Source organism: Oncorhynchus mykiss, chromosome 21 (assembly GCF_057628025.1).
Source record: "Oncorhynchus mykiss isolate SJ-2025 chromosome 21, ASM5762802v1, whole genome shotgun sequence".
Lineage (NCBI taxonomy): Eukaryota > Metazoa > Chordata > Actinopteri > Salmoniformes > Salmonidae > Oncorhynchus > Oncorhynchus mykiss.
In genome coordinates this window covers 8,312,167-8,334,970 of record NC_143042.1, presented here as the reverse complement: position 1 = coordinate 8,334,970, position 22,804 = coordinate 8,312,167, and the positions used below count along the sequence as shown (strand labels likewise).

At 46.0% G+C, this 22,804-nt stretch overlaps 1 protein-coding gene and 1 long non-coding RNA gene across 2 annotated transcripts in view; one reads left to right on the top strand and one right to left on the bottom strand.

Annotated features, from left to right (window-relative positions):
- Positions 1-22,804, top strand: part of LOC149972966 (uncharacterized) — a 280,595-nt gene that overhangs the window by 206,989 nt on the left and 50,802 nt on the right. The window lies entirely within an intron of this gene.
- Positions 1-22,804, bottom strand: part of LOC110499879 (staphylococcal nuclease domain-containing protein 1) — a 319,253-nt gene that overhangs the window by 265,350 nt on the left and 31,099 nt on the right. The window contains exons 10-11 of the mRNA XM_090213660.1: positions 19,198-19,302; positions 2,875-2,976 (exon numbers count right to left, since the gene is read on the bottom strand). Of these exons, the coding sequence (XP_090069786.1) occupies positions 2,875-2,976; positions 19,198-19,302 (207 nt within the window). The remainder of the gene's footprint in view (positions 1-2,874; positions 2,977-19,197; positions 19,303-22,804) is intronic.

Here is a 22,804-nt window from a genome sequence, read left to right as displayed (position 1 = left end):
CCCGTTTGCTGAAATGGTTGCGAGAACACGAAGTTCGCAAAGCTTCGAGAGCACTTTCAGGAGGTGCTGAAACCCAAAATTATTCTCAACCACCGAGAATGGGCGCATATCCACGGCTATAAACATACTTCAGAATGCTGTTCATTGACTACAGCTCAGCGTTCAACACCATAGTGCCCACAAAGCTCATCACTAAGGTAAGGACCCTGGGACTAAACACCTCCCTCTGCAACTGGATCCTGGACTTCCTGGCGGTCAGCCCCCAGGTGATAAGGGTAGGCAACAACACGCTGACCCTCAACACTGGGGCCCCTCAGGGCTGCGTGCTTAGTCGCCTCCTGTACTCTCTATTCACCCACGACTGTGTGGCCAAGCACGACTCCAACACCATCATTAAGTTTGCTGACGACACAACAATGGTAGGCATGATCACCGACAACAATGAGACAGCCTAACGGGGGGAGGTCAGAGACCTGGCAGTCTGGTGCCAGGACAACAACCTCTCCCTCAATGTGAGCAAGACAAAGGAGCTGATGGTGGACTATAGGAAAAGGAGGGCCGAACATTAACTATCATGGTCCAAAGACACCAAGACAGTTGTGAAGAGGGCACGACAACACCTTTTTCCCCACAGGAGACTGAAAAGATTTGGCATGGGTCCCCAGATCCTTAAAAAGTTATACAGCTGCACCAGAGGGCATCCTGACCAGTTGCAACACCGCCTGGTATGGCAACTGCTCCGCATCTGACCGTAAAGGCGCTACAGAGGGTGTCATGTGTACGGCTCAGTACATTACTGGGAAAAGCTTCCTACCATCCAGGACCTATCTACTAGACAGTGTCAGAGGAAGGCCCAAAAAATTGTCAAAGCCTCCGGTCACCCAAGTTCTCTCTGCTACCACACGGCAAGAGGTACCAGAGTGCCAAGTCTATGACAAAAAGGCTCCTTAACAGATTCTACCCCCAAGCCATAAGACTGCTAATCAAAATGGCCACCCTGACTATTTACATTGACTGCCACACACAACCCCCCCCCCGTTTGTTTTTACACTGCTGCTACTGGTTGTTAATTATCTATGCATAGTCACTTTACAAATGACCTTGACTAACCTGTACCCCTGCATATTGACTCGATACCGGTTCCCCCTGTATATAGTCTCGTTATTGTTATGTCATTTTCTTGTGTTACTTTTAGATTATTATTTTTATTTTATTTTCACTTTAGTTTAACTATATTTCTTCAACTGCATCGTTGGTTAAAGCCTCGTAAGTAAGAGTTTCACTAAGGTCTACCACACCTGTTGTATTCGGGGCATGTGACAAATAAAATGCTATTTGATTTGACCTATCGTTCTTGTCATTTATTTTGCCTGGTCAGAATCTGCTGTGAGGGGCTGCTTCAATTCAGAGGGGAGATGAAGTTGTTGGGTTTTTTGTCTCCAGTGGTAGGAATACTGGAGGTGATGTCGGCGTAAATGTGTCAACATGTTTCATGTTTGAGGTGTTGGCAGCTGCATATGCTATTCTCGTTGAGCAGTGGAGACAATCTCTGTCCATCGCCGTTGTACTCTTGTGGGAAGCCAAAATGTTCCCAAACTGGAGATTAACCAATGGAGAATACTCCTGGTTTTTCGACCCCACCCCTCGCCATCGTACAGAACTAGTTCCCGGCTGCGCCTCACAAAAGGACAGCTTGAAATGCGCCAATTAGGATTCTAATTTTGACTACAATGTGTGCATAGGCTCTAGTTGTCTGACGGAATAGCCTGAAAACAAAATTGTGCTCAAATTTACTCGAGGCATACAACGTAGTGTAGGCACAGCCAATAAGCACAGTGTTAAAAAAACATACCGTACCGAACGGCTTGGTACGAACACATGTACCGTTACACCCATACCACACATAGAACTAAATCATACAGCAAGAATGATCTCCTCTCACTCAGTTAAGCCATGTTGGGGGGGTGAGGGGTTATTTAACTGTGTTTTTGCACGTTGACAGACTAAGAACTTCTGACTTGATTCAGTCTCCGCAAATCACGCCGCAATCATTACTGTCGCTTCACTCTACACTAGCTTCGAGGGAGAATATAGAATATCTCCTCATTAAAAAATCATTAACGTTGATGATTCAAATGAATATAAGGGGCGTGGCGAGTTTCCAAACTCCAATTGAATACTGAACTCTCATGGCCCCTTGCTCGGTGTTGTGAAAAGCCCAGAGGATTGTGTGTGCCTGCGTGTTCTGCAGTCACTCTTAAGTGTAGTACTTCGGTCCCTGCTGTGAAGACCATGTAAACTACCAGCATGTTTGGGCCCAACAAATCACTACTGACACAAACACACAAAAATACCCGCTTAAATCTGCAGAGCCACAGGGCTGGAGAAACACATGATTTCCGCCCAGAGAGGGAGTGAGATGTCAGGCCCAGATCGGGAGCGACTAGATTGAATCTCCTGATTCAAATCAAATGGTCAGTCAGTGTATGAGGTAGGAGTGGAGGGACAACTCCCATGTCACTTGACATGAATCAAATAAGTTAAAATAGCAGGTGAGTTATTACAGGAGTGTGTGTGTTTTTCAAGACAACAGTGCAAGAAAGAAAACTGATGATCTAGACCAGTGGTTCCCGCTGGGGGTACTTGGCCTATCCACAGGGGTACTAGAGAAGACTCATGAGAAGACTAAAACACACATGACGGGGTACTTCAGGGGTACTCCGGGCAGAGAGAAATTCAGGTGGTGGTACAGTAACGGAAAAAGGATGGGAAGCACTGATCTAGACTACACTAGATCTTCAGGGAGAGCCTCTGGAGCAGATCTAGTCAACTACAGCTCTACGTGAGTGGGACTTGTGGGCGTGGTTCTCTTACCTTCTTGCCAATGATCTTCTTCCTCATGAACTCGCGGGCCTCGAACATGTAGGGGATGTCGTAGATGGGACGGAAACGCTTGTCTTTGTCTTTGTTCTTCTCCTGCAGAGAGAAAGGAGAAAGAGAGAGAGAGACAGCGAGATACAGGATGAGAACGAGAGAAGGGGAAAGCAGAGGGGGACAGAAAGAGATAGTTATTAAAACGTATTCAAACACTGACTTCCAGCCATCCCTCTCATCCTTCTTGTTTCTCTGCCGTGGCCCCGGCTCCCTTTCCTTCTTTCTTCCCCACCAGTCTGAATCCCCACTGCACTGTTGTTTACCGTTCCCACTCAGGAGTCCTGTCACTGGGGAGATGGGATGAGGACTGGTGCCATTGTTCCATCTCGATCATAAATAACCCGGCATGAATGACAGCATCACACACACACACAAACACGTGCAAATACACACAAGGCAGGAACAGAACATAAATAGAACCCATTTGCATTTTCAAAAGCGTCATTATTTTTTTGTCCTCCTTCAGTATCAGGAACAGACACACAGAAACAGGAACACAACAACAATTACAGTGAATGACAAACACACCCACACAAAGAAATGACACGCACAAATGCAAAAAGAAATAAGGCTATGGATTACAATAGCTCTGTGTTTGCCGCCCATTCTATAAAGACCATTATTATCTCTCCACCACACACACACTCACACGGCGCTCGCCCTTTCCTCTCCTCCTTTGGGATGTTCTAGTCGTTCTCCTTGTGTTGGTGCTGACACGTGTGCTCTGCAGCTGAGCATATGGAAAGTTCTAGAGAAGAGGACACAGGGGGCAGTGTGTCTCACAGGAGCATGGGCTTTGGGTGGAGTAGCCCACCCCTCACTTTATAGAAAGAGAAACCATCGTTACAAAACTGCGCCCACACCCACGCTCCATTTCCATTGGAATAGATTCCCTCTGAATGTGCCTACTTACACTAGCCTAGCGCCCTTAGCAATTAGAGAACATTGTTCAAAAGAGTTGACCTGACCGTGTGAGCCAGGCACCTGACTACACAGGAGGGACTCCAGCCATGAAAGAAATCACAATCTTAACCGCCTAATGTGGTTTCCGTTAACCTTGGCCAAAGTGTAATGATGTTTGGGTTGATTAGCCCCTCACTCTCCCCTCCACCACCCTTCTCTCCAGCTCAGTGAAGCGCAGTTAATCTCACACCTGGCCAATGGAACTCCCCTCCTGCTGATTCCCAGAGCCTCCATTTTGTTTTCCGCATGGGCTTATCACAAAGGCCTTTCATTGAAGCTCAGTTACCTTGGGATGAGGGGGTCTTTGGTATACTGCCTAGGGACTGAATCCACCATGATGTGTCTAAGGAGGTTACATGGGTGTTAATAGGCTTTCACTGAGCGGACTCTCTGAAACTCCTCCATTTTGTGCCTGCCAAGGCCCATTATCAGCTGATGCCCAGATACAACTACACTTGGGTCAAGACTACTTCACCTCGCAGAAAGACACTCAAACATTTGTTAATGAGGTGTTTCGCTCAAGAAAGGATCCAAGTCAGGAGGGGAAAAACCTAAATGTCAGCTGTACTGTACTGTGCCAATTAGAGAGAGAGAGAAACACACACACACACACACAGAGAGAGAGGACACAGACCTATCGTCTCCCCTGTTCTACAGGAGTGTGAAACCCCTCAGGAGGAAGGAGAGAAAGAAGACTGACAGATAGCGAGGCAGACAGATTTGAGGAGGAAGATGAGGAAAAGAGAGGGGAAGAGAGGACAGCCTCTATCCATCTAAATCTCAAACTATAAATATCTGTGTAGAGATTCTATCCCCTAGAGCGGACACGTCGAGCCCATGTGACCCAAGGACGCATCTAATGTCACCTTGTGTGAGGACACAGCGTCCCAGTAACCATGGCAATGGAACACACAAAAAAAGAGTCTGGGAGCGAGAGATGGAGAGATGGAACGAAAAGGCCCCAAATCACTTTTTTTTATTTTTTTTTAAGGGGGCCATAAAACGATTCCACAAGGCCCGGGAATCGATAGGCGGCATTGATCCGCAGGAACCACACAATATTTTGCCATGCGACGGGTCTAATGCATTTTGTATGACTCCAGCTACTGAGCCTCCACATAAACTGTCCATATAAACTAATATACTGTTCTACTGTCAACAATTGGCGATGTCTACCGTCAGACTCATCCTGCTTCCACCTTTTACAGCGCATGATAGAAAATGCTCAAAAACATTGCTCTGCCCATTTCACAGTCCTGTAGGCCTATTGATGTTCATGGTAGGTAGCGTGTCTGTACAATACACACTCAAGCTAACTTTTAAGGCCTCAAAGGATGGCATCGATCTGTGATAAATGACGCAGGGCAGAGAGAAACAGGGGACGTGTTCCAATTCCCATTTAAGCCATTATTCCCTGCATTAACAGTAACAATATTGAAAGACGACACAGACAGGAATGCATTTCAGAGGATTGAGACAGTTGGATATATACAGTGCCTTGCGAAAGTATTCGGCCCCCTTGAACTTCGGACCTTTTGCCACATTTCAGGCTTCAAACATAAAGATATAAAACTTTATTTTTTTGTGAAGAATCAACAACAAGTGGGACACAATCATGAAGTGGAACGACATTTATTGGATATTTCAAACTTTTTTAACAAATCAAAAACTGAAAAATTGGGCGTGCAGCCATTTTCAAGTCCTCTCATAGATTTTCAAGCAGATTTAGGTCCAAACTGTAACTTGGCCACCCAGGAACATTCACTGTCTTTCTTGGTAAGCAACTCGTGTAGATTTGGCCTTGTGTTTTGGGTTATTGTCCTGCTGAACAGGGAATTCCTCTCCCAGTCTCTGGTGTAAAGCAGACTGAAGCAGGGATGTTGCCTTTGCTTAACTCCATTCAGTTTCTTTTTATCCTTGGCAATGTCAAGCATACCCATACCATGATGCAGCCACCACCATGCTGGAAAATAAGGAGGCAGTTCCTCTGTGACATGATGGATTTGCCCCAAACAGAAGGCTTTGCATTTAGAACCAAAAAGGATATTCCTTTGCTGTGTATATTTGCAGTATTACTTCCGTGACTTTTTGTAAACAAGGAGCATGTTTCTGACTGTTCTGTATTCTTCTATTCACTCTGTCATGTAGTTCATCATTGTGGCGTCATTACAATATCGATCCATCCTCAGCTTTCTCCCATCACAGACACTGAACTTTGTTCATTTCAAAATCAACAATGGCTTCATGGTAACATCCCTGAGAAGTTTCCATCCCCACCTGCACCTCAGTTCAGGTGCCTGAGTGGTTTGATACATCATCCACAGCATAATTATAAACTTGACCGTGCTTAGAGATATATTCCGTGTCTGATTTGTTACTCATCTTCCAATCACTGCCCTTCTTTATGAGGCTTTCAAAAAGCTTCCTTGATCTTTGTAGTTGAACCTGTGCTTGAAATTCAATACTTGACTGAGGGACCTTACAAATGGATGTATGTACACTACCGGTCAAAAGATTTAGAACACCTACTCACTCAAGGGTTTCACTTTATTTGTACTGTTTTCTACATTGTAGAATAATAGTGAAGACATCAAAACTATGAAATAACACAAATCGATTCATGCAGGAACCAAAAAAGTGTTATATTTTAGATTCTTCCAAGTACCCACCCTTTGCCTTGATGACAGCTTTGCATACTCTTGGCATTCTCTCAACCAGCTTCATGACGTAGTCACCTGGAATGCATTTCAATTAACAAGTGTACCTTAAAAAGTTAATTTGTGGAATTTTTTTCCCTTAATGCATTTGAGCAAATCAGTTGTGTTGTGACAGGGTGGGGGGGGGGAGGTTATACATAAGTCCTATTTGGTAAAAGACCAAGTCCATATTATGGCAAGAACAGCTAAAATAAGCAAAGAGAAACGACAGTCCATCATTACTTTAAGACATGGTCAAAAACCATCAAGCACTATGATGAAACTGGCTCTCATGAGGACCACCACAGGAATGAAAGACCAAGAGTTACCTCTGCAGCAGAAGAAACGTTCATTAGAGTTACCAGCCTCAGAAATTGCAGCTCAAATAAATGCTTCAGAGTTCAATTGACAGATACATCAACTGTTCAGAGGAGACTGTGTGAATCAGGCTTTCATGGTTGAATTGCTGCAAAGAAACGACGACTAAAAAGGACACCAAGAAGAAGAAGAGACTTGCTTGGGCCAAGAAACACGAGCAGAGTCCAAATTTGAGATTTTTGGTTCCAACCGCCATGTCTTTGTGAGACGCTGTGTGGGTGAACAAATGATCTACGCATGTGTATTTCCCACCGTAAAGCATGCAGGAGGTGGTGTTATGGTGTGACTGATTTATTTAAAATTCAAGGCACACTTAACCAGCATGGCTACCACAGCATTCTGCACCGATACGCCATCCCATCATCTGGTTTGGGCTTAGTGGGACTGTCATTTGTTTTTCAACAGGACAATGACCCAACACACCTCCAGGCTGTGTAAGGGCTATTTGACCAAGGAGAGTGATGGAGTGCTGCATCAGATGACCTGGCCTCCAAAATCCTCCAACCTCAACCAAATTGAGATTGTTTGGGATGAGTCGGACAGCAGAGTGACAGAAAAGCACCCAACAAGTGCTCAGCATATGTGGGAACTCCTTCAAGACTGTTGGAAAAGCATTCCAGGTGAAGCTGTTTGAGAGAATGCCAAGAGTGTACAAAGCTGTCATCAAGGCAACGAACGGGTGGCTATTTGAAGATTTTCAAATATATTTCAATTTGTTTAACACTTTTTCAGTTACTATATGATTCCATGTGTTATTTCATAGTTTTGATGTCTTCACTATTATTCTACAATTAAAATAAAGAAAAACCCTTAAATGAGTAGGTGTTCTAAACATTTTTGAGGGGTAGTGTGGGGGTGGGGATGGGGGGAGCAGAAGAAGGGTTAGTCATTCAAAAATCAACCCGTTATTTCACAGTCTCGATTTTGGGGTGGCAGGTAGCCTAGTGGTTAGAGCGTTGTAACCGAAAAGTTGCTGGATCGAATCCCCGAGCAAACAAGGTAAAAATCGGTCTTTCTGCCCCTGAACAAGGCAGTTAACACACTGTTCCTAGGCCATCATTGTAAATAAGAATTTGTTCTGAACCGACTTGCTTAGGTTTAATAAAAGGTTCAATGGAAAGCCACATCGTACTCCTATTTAGCGTTGCCTAAAACAAAGGGGCTGAATATTAATGCAAACTTTATGAATTTTGTATATATTTTTTTTAAATAAAATGAATAAAATAAAATGAATGAGTATTTAACAAAAACAAAATAATTAAATACATTTTAATCCCACTTTTTAACATAAACTGAAGAAATCCAAGGGGCCTGAATACTTTTGCAAGGTGCTGTGCGTGGAGTGCATTTTGAGTGTGCAGACGCCGCAGAGTGTGCATGGCGTGGGCACGCTGGCTAGCCTGTAGAGAGAGAATGAACACTGAAGATGGAACTGTACATTGAGGGACTTTGAGAGAAACAACCTGCATTTAAGACTGACTGCATGTGTAAAGACCTCCCTAACTAAATGAGCATGAAACTGTTGTAGAGAGAGAGGGACGGAGGGAGGGAAAGAGGAGCACACAGTACCTGAAGCTTTAATACAAGACATACATGGCGCTAGCTCACAAACACAAACAAAAACACACCTCAGCCATGTCAACAAGCACTGTGCTTATACCCAACCCCTGGGTTCTCCTGGAACTCATTAATGATAGAATGTTTATATTTGAAGATAGCAGAGAGACCAGTATCTTTGGCACATGACATGGACTATAGAAGGTGGATTAGCTGAAGAGACTGGTACTCAAGCAGCAGTTATCCATCTTCCACACACCGACACACTCTTTCACTACAACATCCCCACCCTCTACGATCTTCAATGACAAACTTTTTTTATTTTTTTATTTAACATCCGAGTGCTCCTTTTTCTGTTTCTGGAAGAGTCATCGTGTGAAGTATCCTGAGGTAAGATGTTTTTATTTAACATCCGAGTGCTACTTTTTCTGTTTCTGGAAGAGTCATCGTGTGAAGTATCCTGAGGTAAGATGTTTTTATTTAACATCCGAGTGCTACTTTTTCGGTTTCTGGAAGAGTCATCGTGTGAAGTATCCTGAGGTAAGATGTTTTTATTTAACATCCGAGTGCTACTTTTTCTGTTTCTGGAAGAGTCATCGTGTGAAGTATCCTGAGGTAAGATGTTTTTATTTATTAAAGTCACAGCAGCTGTCCCCGTTTCTCTTGCGTCTTGGTATGTTTTTCGTACTACCACATCACAGTGCTACGCAGGTTGACCCATTGACGTAGCTAGCTAACACACTCCCCGCTAACTCCACTGTCAATCTCACTGAGATCATCATCATCATCATCATCATCATCTCCTCCTCTGCCTACTCTATCGTAGGCGATGACATAAGAGCTGCTGGGTTGTGCGTGGGCCAAAAACTTTCAGCCAATCGCAGGCAAGGAGCGGGGGTCCAACCGGCGTAGAGGAAATGTCAAACAGCCAATGGGGTGTGAGGTGAGTCACGGGGGACGTGCAGTGGGACGACCCCAGATGACAGGGTCAGTGCGCCACGCTGGAGGCCACAGGCACAACAAAATGAAGAGAACGCATGGAGAGACATGAGGGAGGAAGGGGGGGTTTGAAGGCATGAGGGAGTGAGATAGATGGCGAGAGAACAAGAGGGGTGAGGGCATGAGCAGAGCAAAACAGAGGGGAAGAACTACAGAAAATAACATATTCCACTAAATACAAACATCGACTGCAAAATAACACCAGGCACTTTGATGGCAAAATAGATACTGTACGCAGAAGCATGATACACACACACACACACACACACACACACACACAGTTTAGCTGTAGAGTTGAAAGGAAGCTATTCTGTCCGCATAAGTATGAGACATACACACTAGCTACAGCAAAGAGTCAGAACTATACATTCCACCTAAGGATGAGACACTTCCTGTGTTGGTTCCCATTACATAAAGACGACGGTTTGTCGTCATCTCTTATGCTATACATTAAGCCCCCATTACACACACACACAGGGAGGGAGTGGGTATAACAGTGACTCATTGAGCTGTTCTGACATCTCCCCCATCTACTATTGCGTTTTCTCCAGGCTTGTCCTGCTGCCTGCTACTGCTGCAGAGGCTGGCTGGAGAGAGGGGGAGGGGAAAAAGAGTCGACTCCAACCCGGCCTGCTCAAAATAACTTGCATCTGAAAATACACCACTGCCACACCAGAGGAGAGGAGAGAGGGAAGGAGACAGATGGGAGTGATGAGAAAGTAAGAGGGGACGAGTACATGGTTGAGTGAAAAAGAACAGAGGGGGGAGAGAGAGGAAGCTAAGCCTAAAAAGGGTTGGTACCCGTAACATGAAGTCACGTTTCACTGTGGCTAGTCACCATTTGTCCCACAGCCTGTCAAATCAAAGGAGATGTCATGTCCCATGGTTGGAGGAAGTCCCAGCAACCAGAAAGGGAAAGAGAGCGTGGCAGCGTTGTCACAGTTCATCTGTGCACTGGTCATCGCATCTGGCCCTGGAACCTCCCCAAACGGCCACACACACACACACAGGACAGGCCCTGGAACCTCCCCATACACAGGACTGGCCCTGGAACCTCCCCATACGGCCACACACACACACACACACAGGACAGGCCCTGGAACCTCCCCATACGGCCACACACAGGACAGGCCCTGGAACCTCCCCATACGGCCACACACACAGGACTGGCCCTGGAACCTCCCCATACGGCCACACACACACAGGACAGGCCCTGGAACCTCCCCATACGGCCACACACACAGGACTGGCCCTGGAACCTCCCCATACGGCCACACACACAGGACTGGCCCTGGAACCTCCCCATACAGCCACACAAACACACAGGACTGGCCCTGGAACCTCCCCATACGGCCACACACACACACACAGGACAGGCCCTGGAACCTCCCCATACGGCCACACACACACACACAGGACAGGCCCTGGAACCTCCCCATACGGCCACACACACAGGACTGGCCCTGGACCCTCCCCATACGGCCACACACACACACAGGACAGGCCCTGGAACCTCCCCATACGGCCACACACAGGACAGGCCCTGGAACCTCCCCATACGGCCACACACACACACACACACAGGACAGGCCCTGGAACCTCCCCAAACGGCCACACACACAGGACTGGCCCTGGAACCTCCCCAAACGGCCACACACACACACACACAGGACTGGCCCTGGAACCTCCCCATACGGCCACACACACACAGGACAGGCCCTGGAAACTCCCCATAAGGCCACACACACAGGACTGGCCCTGGAAATTCCCCATACGGCCACACACACAGGACTGGCCCTGGAAATTCCCCATACGGCCACACACACAGGACTGGCCCTGGAAACTCCCCATAAGGCCACACACACAGGACTGGCCCTGGAACCTCCCCATACGGCCACACACACAGGACTGGCCCTGGAAACTCCCCATACGGCCACACACACAGGACTGGCCCTGGAAATTCCCCATACGGCCACACACACAGGACTGGCCCTGGAAACTCCCCATACGGCCACACACACAGGACTGGCCCTGGAAACTCCCCATACGGCCACACACACAGGACTGGCCCTGGAACCTCCCCATACGGCCACACACACAGGACTGGCCCTGGAACCTCCCCATACGGCCACACACACAGGACTGGCCCTGGAAACTCCCCATAAGGCCACACACACAGGACTGGCCCTGGAAACTCTCCAAAGTCCCAATTCAGCTTGGAGGGACAGGGAGGGGGTACCCGGTCTTTTACTATGGAACTGAGGGAGGTCACAGAAGGCACTGTAGCCACAAGCTGTGAGCGTGCGCGTAAGACTACTTATGAGAAGCCAAATCCAGTCTGTCTACTGACACAGCCAGCTTAGGAGAACATGTGTGGGCTTCCTAACTAAATCAGGCAACTGATCAGGAGTGAGATTAGCATTTAGCAGACATCTGGCAGTAGGGAAAGCAGGGCTAGCAGAGATGTCACCCTACACATACTGCACGTACGTGGTGACATTTCTGTCACCCCGGAAACACGTCAGACAACTGGACCAGCAACACTGCATGGTGACCTTCTTCCACTTCCAACTCTCAAACACTTTCTCTCAAGGACAAATGCTGTAGTGTGTCAGTATGCATGTATCCTTCCTACTCTGGGCGTCGCTTTTGGCCTTTACGTAACACTAGGGTTAGCTAATAGAACAGAGCCAGAGCCACAGAGCCAGAGCCACAGAGCCAGAGCCACAGAGCCAGAGCCACAGAGACAGAGCCACAGAGACAGAGCCACAGAGACAGAGCCACAGAGACAGAGCCACAGAGACAGAGCCACAGAGACAGAGCCACAGAGACAGAGCCACAGACAGCAGTGAAAGCACATCTTTGTCTCCATATGCTGGTCTTAACCCCTCTCCCAGCCTTCCCCAAACATACGACCGTGCAATGGAGCACAAAGTACATGCTGTCAACGCATCTGGTACAGCCAGAGAGGGAGAAAGAGGGGGGGGGTTACAGAGAGAGAACTACAGAAAAGGAGAGAGAGGGATACAGAGAGAGCTACAGAAAAAGAGGGAGAGAATAGAGGGCAGGGAGATTGAAGAGATGGTGGAGGAGGAGTGGGTGGATGGATGAAGAGAGATGCAGACATGCCTGTCACAACAAAGGAAGCAGAGGCATACTGTACAGACACACTGGCCAATGAGGGAAGCAATGACTACAAAGGATAAAGAGTGGAAAACACAGACACACAAAGAGCTACCTGAGCACTATACTACGAATCAGGTTTGAGGAGTTATTGAGGTAACTTTGCACAACTCTGAGTTCAACTTAGAATAACCAGTATTACAAAAGTCAGATGCCTTTTAGCCAGGTAAAAATGTTTATCCCAAAGAATCCTTCAGAACTAAAAGGCTACCTCAGAGCTAACTCAATTTATCCTGAATGAAGTGTCCTAGCCAAGAGTTGAGGACCAATGAAATCAGATATCCTCCCTCTTGCAGAGATTACATCATCATCTCCTTCATTTGAAGAAGACTACTGATTAAATATTTTATTAAATCAAAAACATTTTTGTATAATTTTTTTTTTTAATGTTAAAATACCTAATCACATTACACATTTAGTAAAGGATTTGCTTTCCTGAGATAGCCTTTCACAAATGTCTAAATACAAACTGACAGCCGCAACCAACCAGAGACATAATCCATAGTTGATAGTTCCCATTCAAGACAAGACTGGCAGCCATCGCTAGTGTACCCATAAGCTTAACATTCAAATTACCAGGGTCAGAGGTCACAAAACCCTTCTAAACTCAGCAAAAAAATGAAACATCCTCTGCCAACTGCGTTTCTTTTCAGCAAACTTAACATGTGTAAATATTTGTATGAACATAACAAGATTCAACAACTGAGACATAAACTGAACAAGTCCCACAGACATGTGACTAACAGAGATGGAATGATATGTCCCTGAACAAAAGAGGGTTCAAAATCAAAAGTAACAGTCAGTATCTGGCGTGGCCACCAGCTGCATTAAGTCCTGCAGTGCATCTCCTCCTCATGGACTGCAGATTTGCCAGTTCTTGCTGTGAGATGATATCCCACTCTTCCACCAAGGCACCTGCAAGTTCCCAGACATTTCTGGGGGGAATGTCTCTAGTCCTCACCCTTTTATCCAACAGGTCCCAGACATGCTCAATGGGATTGAGATACGGGTTCTTCGATGGCCATGGCAGAACACTGACATTCCTGTCTTGCAGGAAAACACGCACAGAACGAGCAGTATGGCTGGTGGCATTGTCATGCTGGAGGGTCATGTCAGGATGAGCCTGCAGGAAGGATACCACATGAGGGAGCAGGATGTCTTCCCTGTAACGCACAGCGTTGAGATTGCCTACAATGACAACAAGCTCAGTCCGATGATGCTGTGACACACCGCCCCAGACCATGACGGACCCTCCACCTCCAAATTGATCCCGCTCCAGAGTACAGGCCTCGGTGTAACGCTCATTCCTTCGACAATAAACGCGAATCCAACCATCACCCCTGGTGAGACAAAACCGCCACTCGTCAGTGAAGATCACTTTTTGCCAGTCCTGTCTGGTCCAGCAAAGGTGGGTTTGTGCCCATAGGCGACGTTGTTGCCGGTGATGTCTAGTGAGGACCTGCTTTACAACAGGCCTACAAGCCATCAGTCCAGCCTCTCTTAGCCTATTGCGGTCAGTCTGAGCACTGATGGAAGGATTGTGCGTTCCTGGTGTAACTCGGGCAGTTGTTGTTGCCATCCTGTACCTGACCCGCAGGTGTGATGTTCGGATGTACCGATCCTGTGCAGGTGTTGTTACATATGATCTGCCAATGCGAGGACGATCAGCTTGTTCATTGAACAAGCATGGGAAACAGTGTTTAAACCCTTTACAATGAAGATCTGTGTAGGATTATTACTAATTATCTTTGAAAGACAGGGTCCTGAAATAGGAAGTTTCTTTTTTTGCTGAGTTGATGTATTATATGTCTATGGCCACAAGGTAAAGAAGGAGTGAGAGGTGGGAGGAAAAGATACCTGTGCATTGATCAGCACAGCAAAGACGGCATTAACGATAAGTAATAAAATAAAGACAATTCTAAGTCTATTTCACACCATAGCCTGCTGAATTTGCAAGATAACTTTTCTTTCGGCACAAATGTAAGATGTGGCACTGACACGCCAATGGATTGACGTTTCAGAATTGTTTCAATGAATAGTTCTGATGCCCATGGATTGATGTTTCAGCATCGTCTCAATGCACAAGCAGTTACAAGCTTGCTACAGTTAGTGGCAGGTGGATGAGTAATACGGATGAAGCCTGACCTGGAATGTGAAGCTAACTGAATCTGGTTAGCTTTTTAAGAACAGCAGGTAGCCTAGCGGCAGCCTAGCAGTTAGAGCGTTGGGCCAGGACTGAAAGGTTCCTGGTCAGAATACCAAAACCGAGAAGATGACAAATCAGCCAAGGTGCCCTTGAGCAAGGCACTGAACGCTAATTTTCTCCAGGGCACCGTACTACTATGGCTGATCCTGTAATAGAACACATTTCACTGCACCTATCTGGTGTATGTAACAATACATATTTATTTATCCGGAGTAGATCTAGCATGTTTCATAGTATACCACTCTGATCCACAAGCGACGACAACGCACCAGAGACAGGGGACAGAGAATTGAGACAATGGACAGAGAATTGAGACAGGGGACAGAGAATTGAGACAGGGGACAGAGAATTGAGACAGGGGACAGAGAATTGAGACAGGGGACAGAGAATGAAAGCAATAAGGGTGAAAGGGAAGGGAACAGGGGGAAAGAAGGAGAGGGACAAAGAGGAGGAGTACAAAGTATTCTCCTAATGATCTGAGACGCTAACAATAGAAGGGAGAGAGGGTGAGGGGGGGACAAGGGAGGAGGGGAAGATACAGCATGAAGCGTAATAGAGGAAAAAGTGAAAGTGTAAAATCTATAAGCCTCCAACTGCTAAACATTGTCTATATTGACAGATTAATGTTCTCCCTTCTGCAATAATTACACATTACAATATGAATAGAAATCCCCATGACGATCTTCAGACACCTCCAGTCTAAATTAGAAGAGATTATGCCATTCTGAGTAGGCTATCAAAAAACAAATAAAGACATTAAAAAAAGCTTTAACCAGGCATACGCTTCATTTTAATGTTAATTGTGCTCATTTCGGTATATGACAACAACCGTTTTAAATCCATCTGCCGACTAGTAAGTATTGATATTAGAGGTCGACCGATTATGATTTTTCAACGCCGATACCGATTATTGGAGGACCAAAAAAAGCAGATACCGATTGATCGGCCAATTTAAAATAAAAAAATGTTTTATGCATTTGTAATAATGACAATTACAACAATACTGAATTAACACTTATTTTAACTTAATATAATACACCAATAAAATCAATTCAGCCTCGAGTAAATAATGAAAGATGTTCAATTTGGTTTAAATAATGCAAAAACAAAGTGTTGAAGAAGAAAGTAAAAGTGCAATATGTGCTATGTAAAAAAAGCTAACGTTTTAAGTTCCTTGCTCAGAACATGAGAACATATGAAAGCTGGTGGTTCCTTTTAACATGAGTCTTCAATATTCCCAGGTAAGAAGATTTAGGTTGTAGTTATTATAGGAATTATAGGACTATATCCCTCTATACCATTTGTATTTCATAAACCGTTGACTATTGGATGTTCTTATAGTCTCTTTAGTATTGCCAGTGTAACAGTATAGCTTCCGTCCCTCTCCTCACTCCTCCCTGGGCCTGAACCAGCAACACAACGACAACAGCCACCACATCGAAGCAGCTTTACCCATGCAGAGCAAGGGAAACAACCACCCCAAGGCTCAGAGCGAGTAGCGTGCGCTAACTAGCCAGCCATTTCACGTCGGTTACACCAGCCTCATCTCGGGAGTTGATAGGTTTGAAGTCATAAACAGCGCAATGCTTGACGCACAACGAAGAGCTGCTGGCAAAACGCACGAAAGTGCTGTTTGAATGAATGTTTGCCTGCTTCTGCCTACCATCGCTCAGTCAGATACTTGTATGCTCAGTCAGATTATATGCAACGCAGGACACACTAGATAATACCTAGTAATATCAACCATGTGTAGTTGACTAGTGATTATGATTGATTGTTTTTAATAAGATAAGTTTAATGCTAGCTAGCAACTTACCTTGGCTTACTGCATTTGCGTAACAGGCAGTCAGTCTCCTTGTGGAGTACAACGAGAGAGAGGCAGGTCGTTATTGCGTTGGACTAGTTAACTGTAAGGTTGCAAGATTGGATCCCCCGAGCTGACAAGGTGAAAATCTGTCGTTCTGCCCCTGAAGAGGCAGTTAACCCACCGTTTCTAGGCCGTCATTGAAAATAAGAATGTGTTCTTAAATGACTTGCCAAATAAAGATTCAATAAAGGTGTAAAAAAAAAATGTAAACGGCAACTCTGCACCCAAAAATACCGATTTCCAATTGTTATGAAAACTTGAAATCGGCCTTAATTAAATCGGCCATTCCGATTAATCTGTCGACCTCTAATTGAAAGGTAGGCTATTCCAAACCAACAGACAAAAGGCCTGCAGCATATATTTGCTCCTACACTGCCTTGTCCGCATGTGAAGTGTTTCTTTAGCCGTATCTGTCCAAAACACCTGGGCACCCAATACAAGGTTTGTGGGGTGCAGGCTTTCGTTCCAGCCAAGCAGCAACACACCCGATTCTACTCATCACCAATCAAGACTGATGAGTTGAAGTAGACGTGTTGCTGCTTTGCTAGAACAAAAGCCTGCAATCACACTGGCCCCGTTGTACAATGAGATGTATCCTACGTAATGAACTGCCTATGAGAAGATATTGAGCCACTCTTGGTAGGAAACAACGTTCTGTCCTCACAGGGATTCCAGCCCACTCAGAACACCCAACACTTACAGCAACGCATTAACATCTCAGTCATTTAGGAGACTGCAGACATTTTTCATTCATTCGTTTTAGATACATCAGTCAGCACATTGGTGACTAATAGTTATTGTCAGCACCATTAAATACAGTACAATAATTCACCAATGAGGCTTTCTTTTGTATATCGCTCTTCTTTGTCTTCCAGCCACAAAGAGCTATGAGATAATAGTCCAAATTGAACTGCCTTGCGTCAGAAACAAAAAGCCTGTTACTGCCCACAAGAGGTACTCAACTCCTCCAAGTTGCTCTCAGGACTCGAGGCCATAGAAGTAGGATTCTTCTGCTAACTGCTCCTCTCCAATACCAACGACTCCCTATTGACGCAGGCTGAAGGACAGTGGAAGAGAAGGCTGGCGTACTGAATGTTCTACTAGGAACAATACAGGTAGGAGAAAGGGAAACAGGAAATGCCTCCTCAGTCTCGGTTAGAGCTGAACCATCACGCAATCATAGTCATGGTAGAAGTTGTTTCAGGTCCTCAACACTGATCTAGGATCAGATTACCCAACCCACATTAGAGGGGATGGTAAACTGGCCTGGTATCAGTGGTAAGGGGGTACCATGCAGTCACTATATAGGGAACAGGGTGCCATTTCAGACAAAGCCCAGCATCAGGGAGGAAATAAGGGGCAACCCGGGCTCCTGAGAGGCGCAGCGGTCTAAGGTACTGCATCTCAGTGCAAGAGGCGTCACTACAGTCCCTGGTTCGAATCCAGGCTGCATCACATCTGGCCGTGATTATGAATCCCATAGGGTGACGCACAATTGGCCCAGCGTCGGCCGGGTTTGGCCGGGGTAGGCTGTCGTTGTAAATAAGAATTTGTTCTTAACCGACTTGCCTAGTTAAAGGTAAAAAAAAAAAAAATTACCAGGAAGTGCCATCTCCTCCAATTACACTGAGTGCCAAATCATCATCATGGGGCCAATAGCAGACGGGGTCAGGGGTCGCCAGCTAATTCCAGTGTGGTTGTTCTGGCGATGGCCACATGACTATATTTAGCTACTGTTCTTCTTCCATCATTAAGGGCTCCATTTAAAAACTATTTCTGTCCATCTCTCTCTTTTCAATTTATACCCGACCAGAGAGAGACAAATCTGATTAGGACTCTAGCGGGGCTTAGATGGGAGGAAACACAAATGGAGGAGTGGAGATATACAGACGTGGATGTGGTAGGGCTGTGTGTTTGTTGAGTACAAGAAGGAAACCGACTGAAAGTCGTGTTCTGATACCATGAGTGTGACAGAGTAGTGACCGGTTAAGTATGCGTGCCTGGTGACAGTGAGTGTGCATGCTTGTCTTACAGTGGTGACGGAGTACATGAGAGGTGAATGACAGTGTGTGTATTTTGTCTCTCCTTGTGTGCACGCGGCGAGCTGTGAGTAAGGGAAAGGATGGATCAGCCCACTTCTCTGCAGCAATCAAACACACAGAGGTGGGTGGGAGAGAGAGAGAAAGACACAGAGAGACACACAGAGAGAAGAGACCGAGAGACAGACAAGGAATGCCTTTTCAAAGAAGACTGGGGGAGGGAAAGGGCCCACATCAACGCTTTCCAAACAGTGGCTCTGACAGCAGGCGCCCCTATGGAGCTGGTAATGATCCTCTGTGTCAGGGTGGCCAAGCCAAGGACAAGACACCAACACACAACACAAAGATATAGCGACGGGGGGGGGGGGTGCGTACCTCGCCCTCGATCCTGGGGGGTCGGATGCTGGACAAGTGGATGGTCTTGTACTCGCCAGAGTTAAGCTTGACCACGACGGCGTCCGCATTGACGACCTGCATCACCTGGGAGAGAGGGAGAAAAGGAGAGAGAGAGAAGGGGAGGGTGAGAGGGATGTAGAAAGGGAGGGGTGAGAGAGAATGGGGAGAAATATTGTGGGAGAAAGAAGGGAAGGGGCACAGAGATGGTGGGATAGAGTGGGGAGGGAGGAGAGAGTGGAGAGAGAGAGGGAGAGAGGTTAGTGAGGAAGGCATCGCGGCTCCATTTGGAGGACAGAGAGGACAGCTGCTTTCAAGAGAATTGGCTCTGTGGGCTGAGCTGAACTGAGCCTAGTTTAAACAGAGCAGAGCACAGAGAGAGCGAAGGCTTTAGTCCGACAACAAACAATTCAAATGGTATTCATCACATGCTTCGTAAACAACAAGGTGTAGACCAACAGTGAAATGCTTAGCTACGGGCCCTTCCAAACAATAGACACAGAAAACAGAAATAGAAAAAGTCAAATGTGTAAAAAATAATAATAAATACAGAGTAACAGTAACGTGGCTCTATACACAGAGTAACAGTAACGTGGCTCTATACACAGAGTAACAGTAACGTGGCTCTATACACAGAGTAACAGTAACGTGGCTCTATACACAGAGTAACAGTAACGTGGCTCTATACACAGAGTAACAGTAACTTGGCTCTATACACAGAGTAACAGTAACATGGCTCTATACACAGAGTAACAGTAACATGGCTCTATACACAGAGTAACAGTAACGTGCTCTATACACAGAGTAACAGTAACTTGGCTCTATACACAGAGTAACAGTAACGTGGCTCTATACACAGAGTAACAGTAACGTGGCTCTATACACAGAGTAACAGTAACTTGGCTCTATACACAGAGTAACAGTAATGTGGCTCTATACACAGAGTAACAGTAACTTGGCTCTATACACAGAGTAACAGTAACGTGGCTCTATACACAGAGTAACAGTAACGTGGCTCTATACACAGAGTAACAGTAACGTGGCTCTATACACAGAGTAACAGTAACTTGGCTCTATACACAGAGTAACAGTAACTTGGCTCTATACACAGAGTAACAGTAACGTGGCTCTATACACAGAGTAACAGTAACGTGGCTCTATACACAGAGTAACAGTAACGTGGCTCTATACACAGAGTAACAGTAACGTGGCTCTATACACAGAGTAACAGTAACGTGGCTCTATACACAGAGTAACAGTAACGTGGCTCTATACACAGAGTAACAGTAACTTGGCTCTATACACAGAGTAACAGTAACTTGGCTCTATACACAGAGTAACAGTAACTTGGCTCTATACACAGAGTAACAGTAACTTGGCTCTATACACAGAGTAACAGTAACTTGGCTCTATACACAGAGTAACAGTAACTTGGCTCTATACACAGAGTAACAGTAACGTGGCTCTATACACAGAGTAACAGTAACGTGGCTCTATAAACAGAGTAACAGTAACGTGGCTCTATACACAGAGTAACAGTAACGTGGCTCTATACACAGAGTAACAGTAACGTGGCTCTATACACAGAGTAACAGTAACTTGGCTCTATACACAGAGTAACAGTAACTTGGCTCTATACACAGAGTAACAGTAACTTGGCTCTATACACAGAGTAACAGTAACGTGGCTCTATACACAGAGTAACAGTAACGTGGCTCTATACACAGAGTAACAGTACTGAGTCAACATGCTGAGTAACAGTAACTTGGCTCTATACACAGAGTAACAGTAACTTGGCTCTATACACAGAGTAACAGTAACTTGGCTCTATACACAGAGTAACAGTAACGTGGCTCTATACACAGAGTAACAGTAACGTGGCTCTATACACAGAGTAACAGTAACGTGGCTCTATACACAGTAACAGTAACGTGGCTCTATACACAGAGTAACAGTACTGAGTCAACATGCTGAGTAACAGTAACTTGGCTCTATACACAGAGTAACAGTAACGTGGCTCTATACACAGAGTAACAGTAACGTGGCTCTATACACAGAGTAACAGTAACTTGGCTCTATACACAGAGTAACAGTAACTTGGCTCTATACACAGTAACAGTAACTTGGCTCTATACACAGAGTAACAGTAACTTGGCTCTATACACAGAGTAACAGTAACGTGGCTCTATACACAGAGTAACAGTAACGTGGCTCTATACACAGAGTAACAGTAACGTGGCTCTATACACAGAGTAACAGTAACGTGGCTCTATACACAGAGTAACAGTAACGTGGCTCTATACACAGAGTAACAGTAACGTGGCTCTATACACAGAGTAACAGTAACGTGGCTCTATACACAGAGTAACAGTAACTTGGCTCTATACACAGAGTAACAGTAACGTGGCTCTATACACAGAGTAACAGTAACTTGGCTCTATACACAGAGTAACAGTACTGAGTCAACATGCTGAGTAACAGTAACTTGGCTCTATACACAGAGTAACAGTAACTTGGCTCTATACACAGAGTAACAGTAACGTGGCTCTAGACACAGAGTAACAGTAACATGGCTCTATACACAGAGTAACAGTACTGAGTCAACATGCTGAGGAACATGGTAATTGAGGTAGATATTAGGGCTGGGCGACATGGCAAATCAATTATCACGATATCGCTATATTTTTTCCATTCGATATCCATAATTATCACGATATTAATCAAATAATGTTTAAAAAGGTGCATATCTGCTTCAGACTCAAGAATGCCTAATGCCTGAACAAACCACTGGGCAGGTTAAGAGCGTAGGGGCGGCATGTAGCCTAGTGGTTAGAGCGTAGGGGCGGCAGGTAGCCTAGTGGTTAGAGCATAGGGGCGGCAGGTAGCCTAGTGGTTAGAGCGTAGGGGCGGCAGGTAGCCTAGTGGTTAGAGCGTAGGGGCGGCAGGTAGCCTAGTGGTTAGAGCATAGGGGCGGCAGGTAGCCTAGTGGTTAGAGCGTAGGGGCGGCAGGTAGCCTAGTGGTTAGAGCGTAGGGGCGGCAGGTAGCCTAGTGGTTAGAGCGTAGGGGCGGCAGGTAGCCTAGTGGTTAGAGCGTAGGGGCGGCAGGTAGCCTAGTGGTTAGAGCGTAGGGGCGGCAGGTAGCCTAGTGGTTAGAGCGTAGGGGCGGCAGGTAGCCTAGTGGTTAGAGCGTAGGGGCGGCAGGTAGCCTAGTGGTTAGAGCGTAGGGGCGGCAGGTAGCCTAGTGGTTAGAGCGTAGGGGCGGCAGGTAGCTTAGTGGTTAGAGCGTTGGGCCAGTAACCAGCAGGTAGCCTAGTGGTTAGAGCGTTGGGCCAGTAACCAGCAGGTAGCCTAGTGGTTAGAGCGTTGGGCCAGTAACCAGCAGGTAGCCTAGTGGTTAGAGCATTGGGCCAGTAACCAGCAGGTAGCCTAGTGGTTAGAGCATTGGGCCAGTAACCAGCAGGTAGCCTAGTGGATAGAGCATTGGGCCAGTAACCAGCAGGTAGCCTAGTGGTTAGAGCATTGGGCCAGTAACCAGCAGGTAGCCTAGTGGTTAGAGCGTTGGGCCAGTAACCAGCAGGTAGACTAGTGG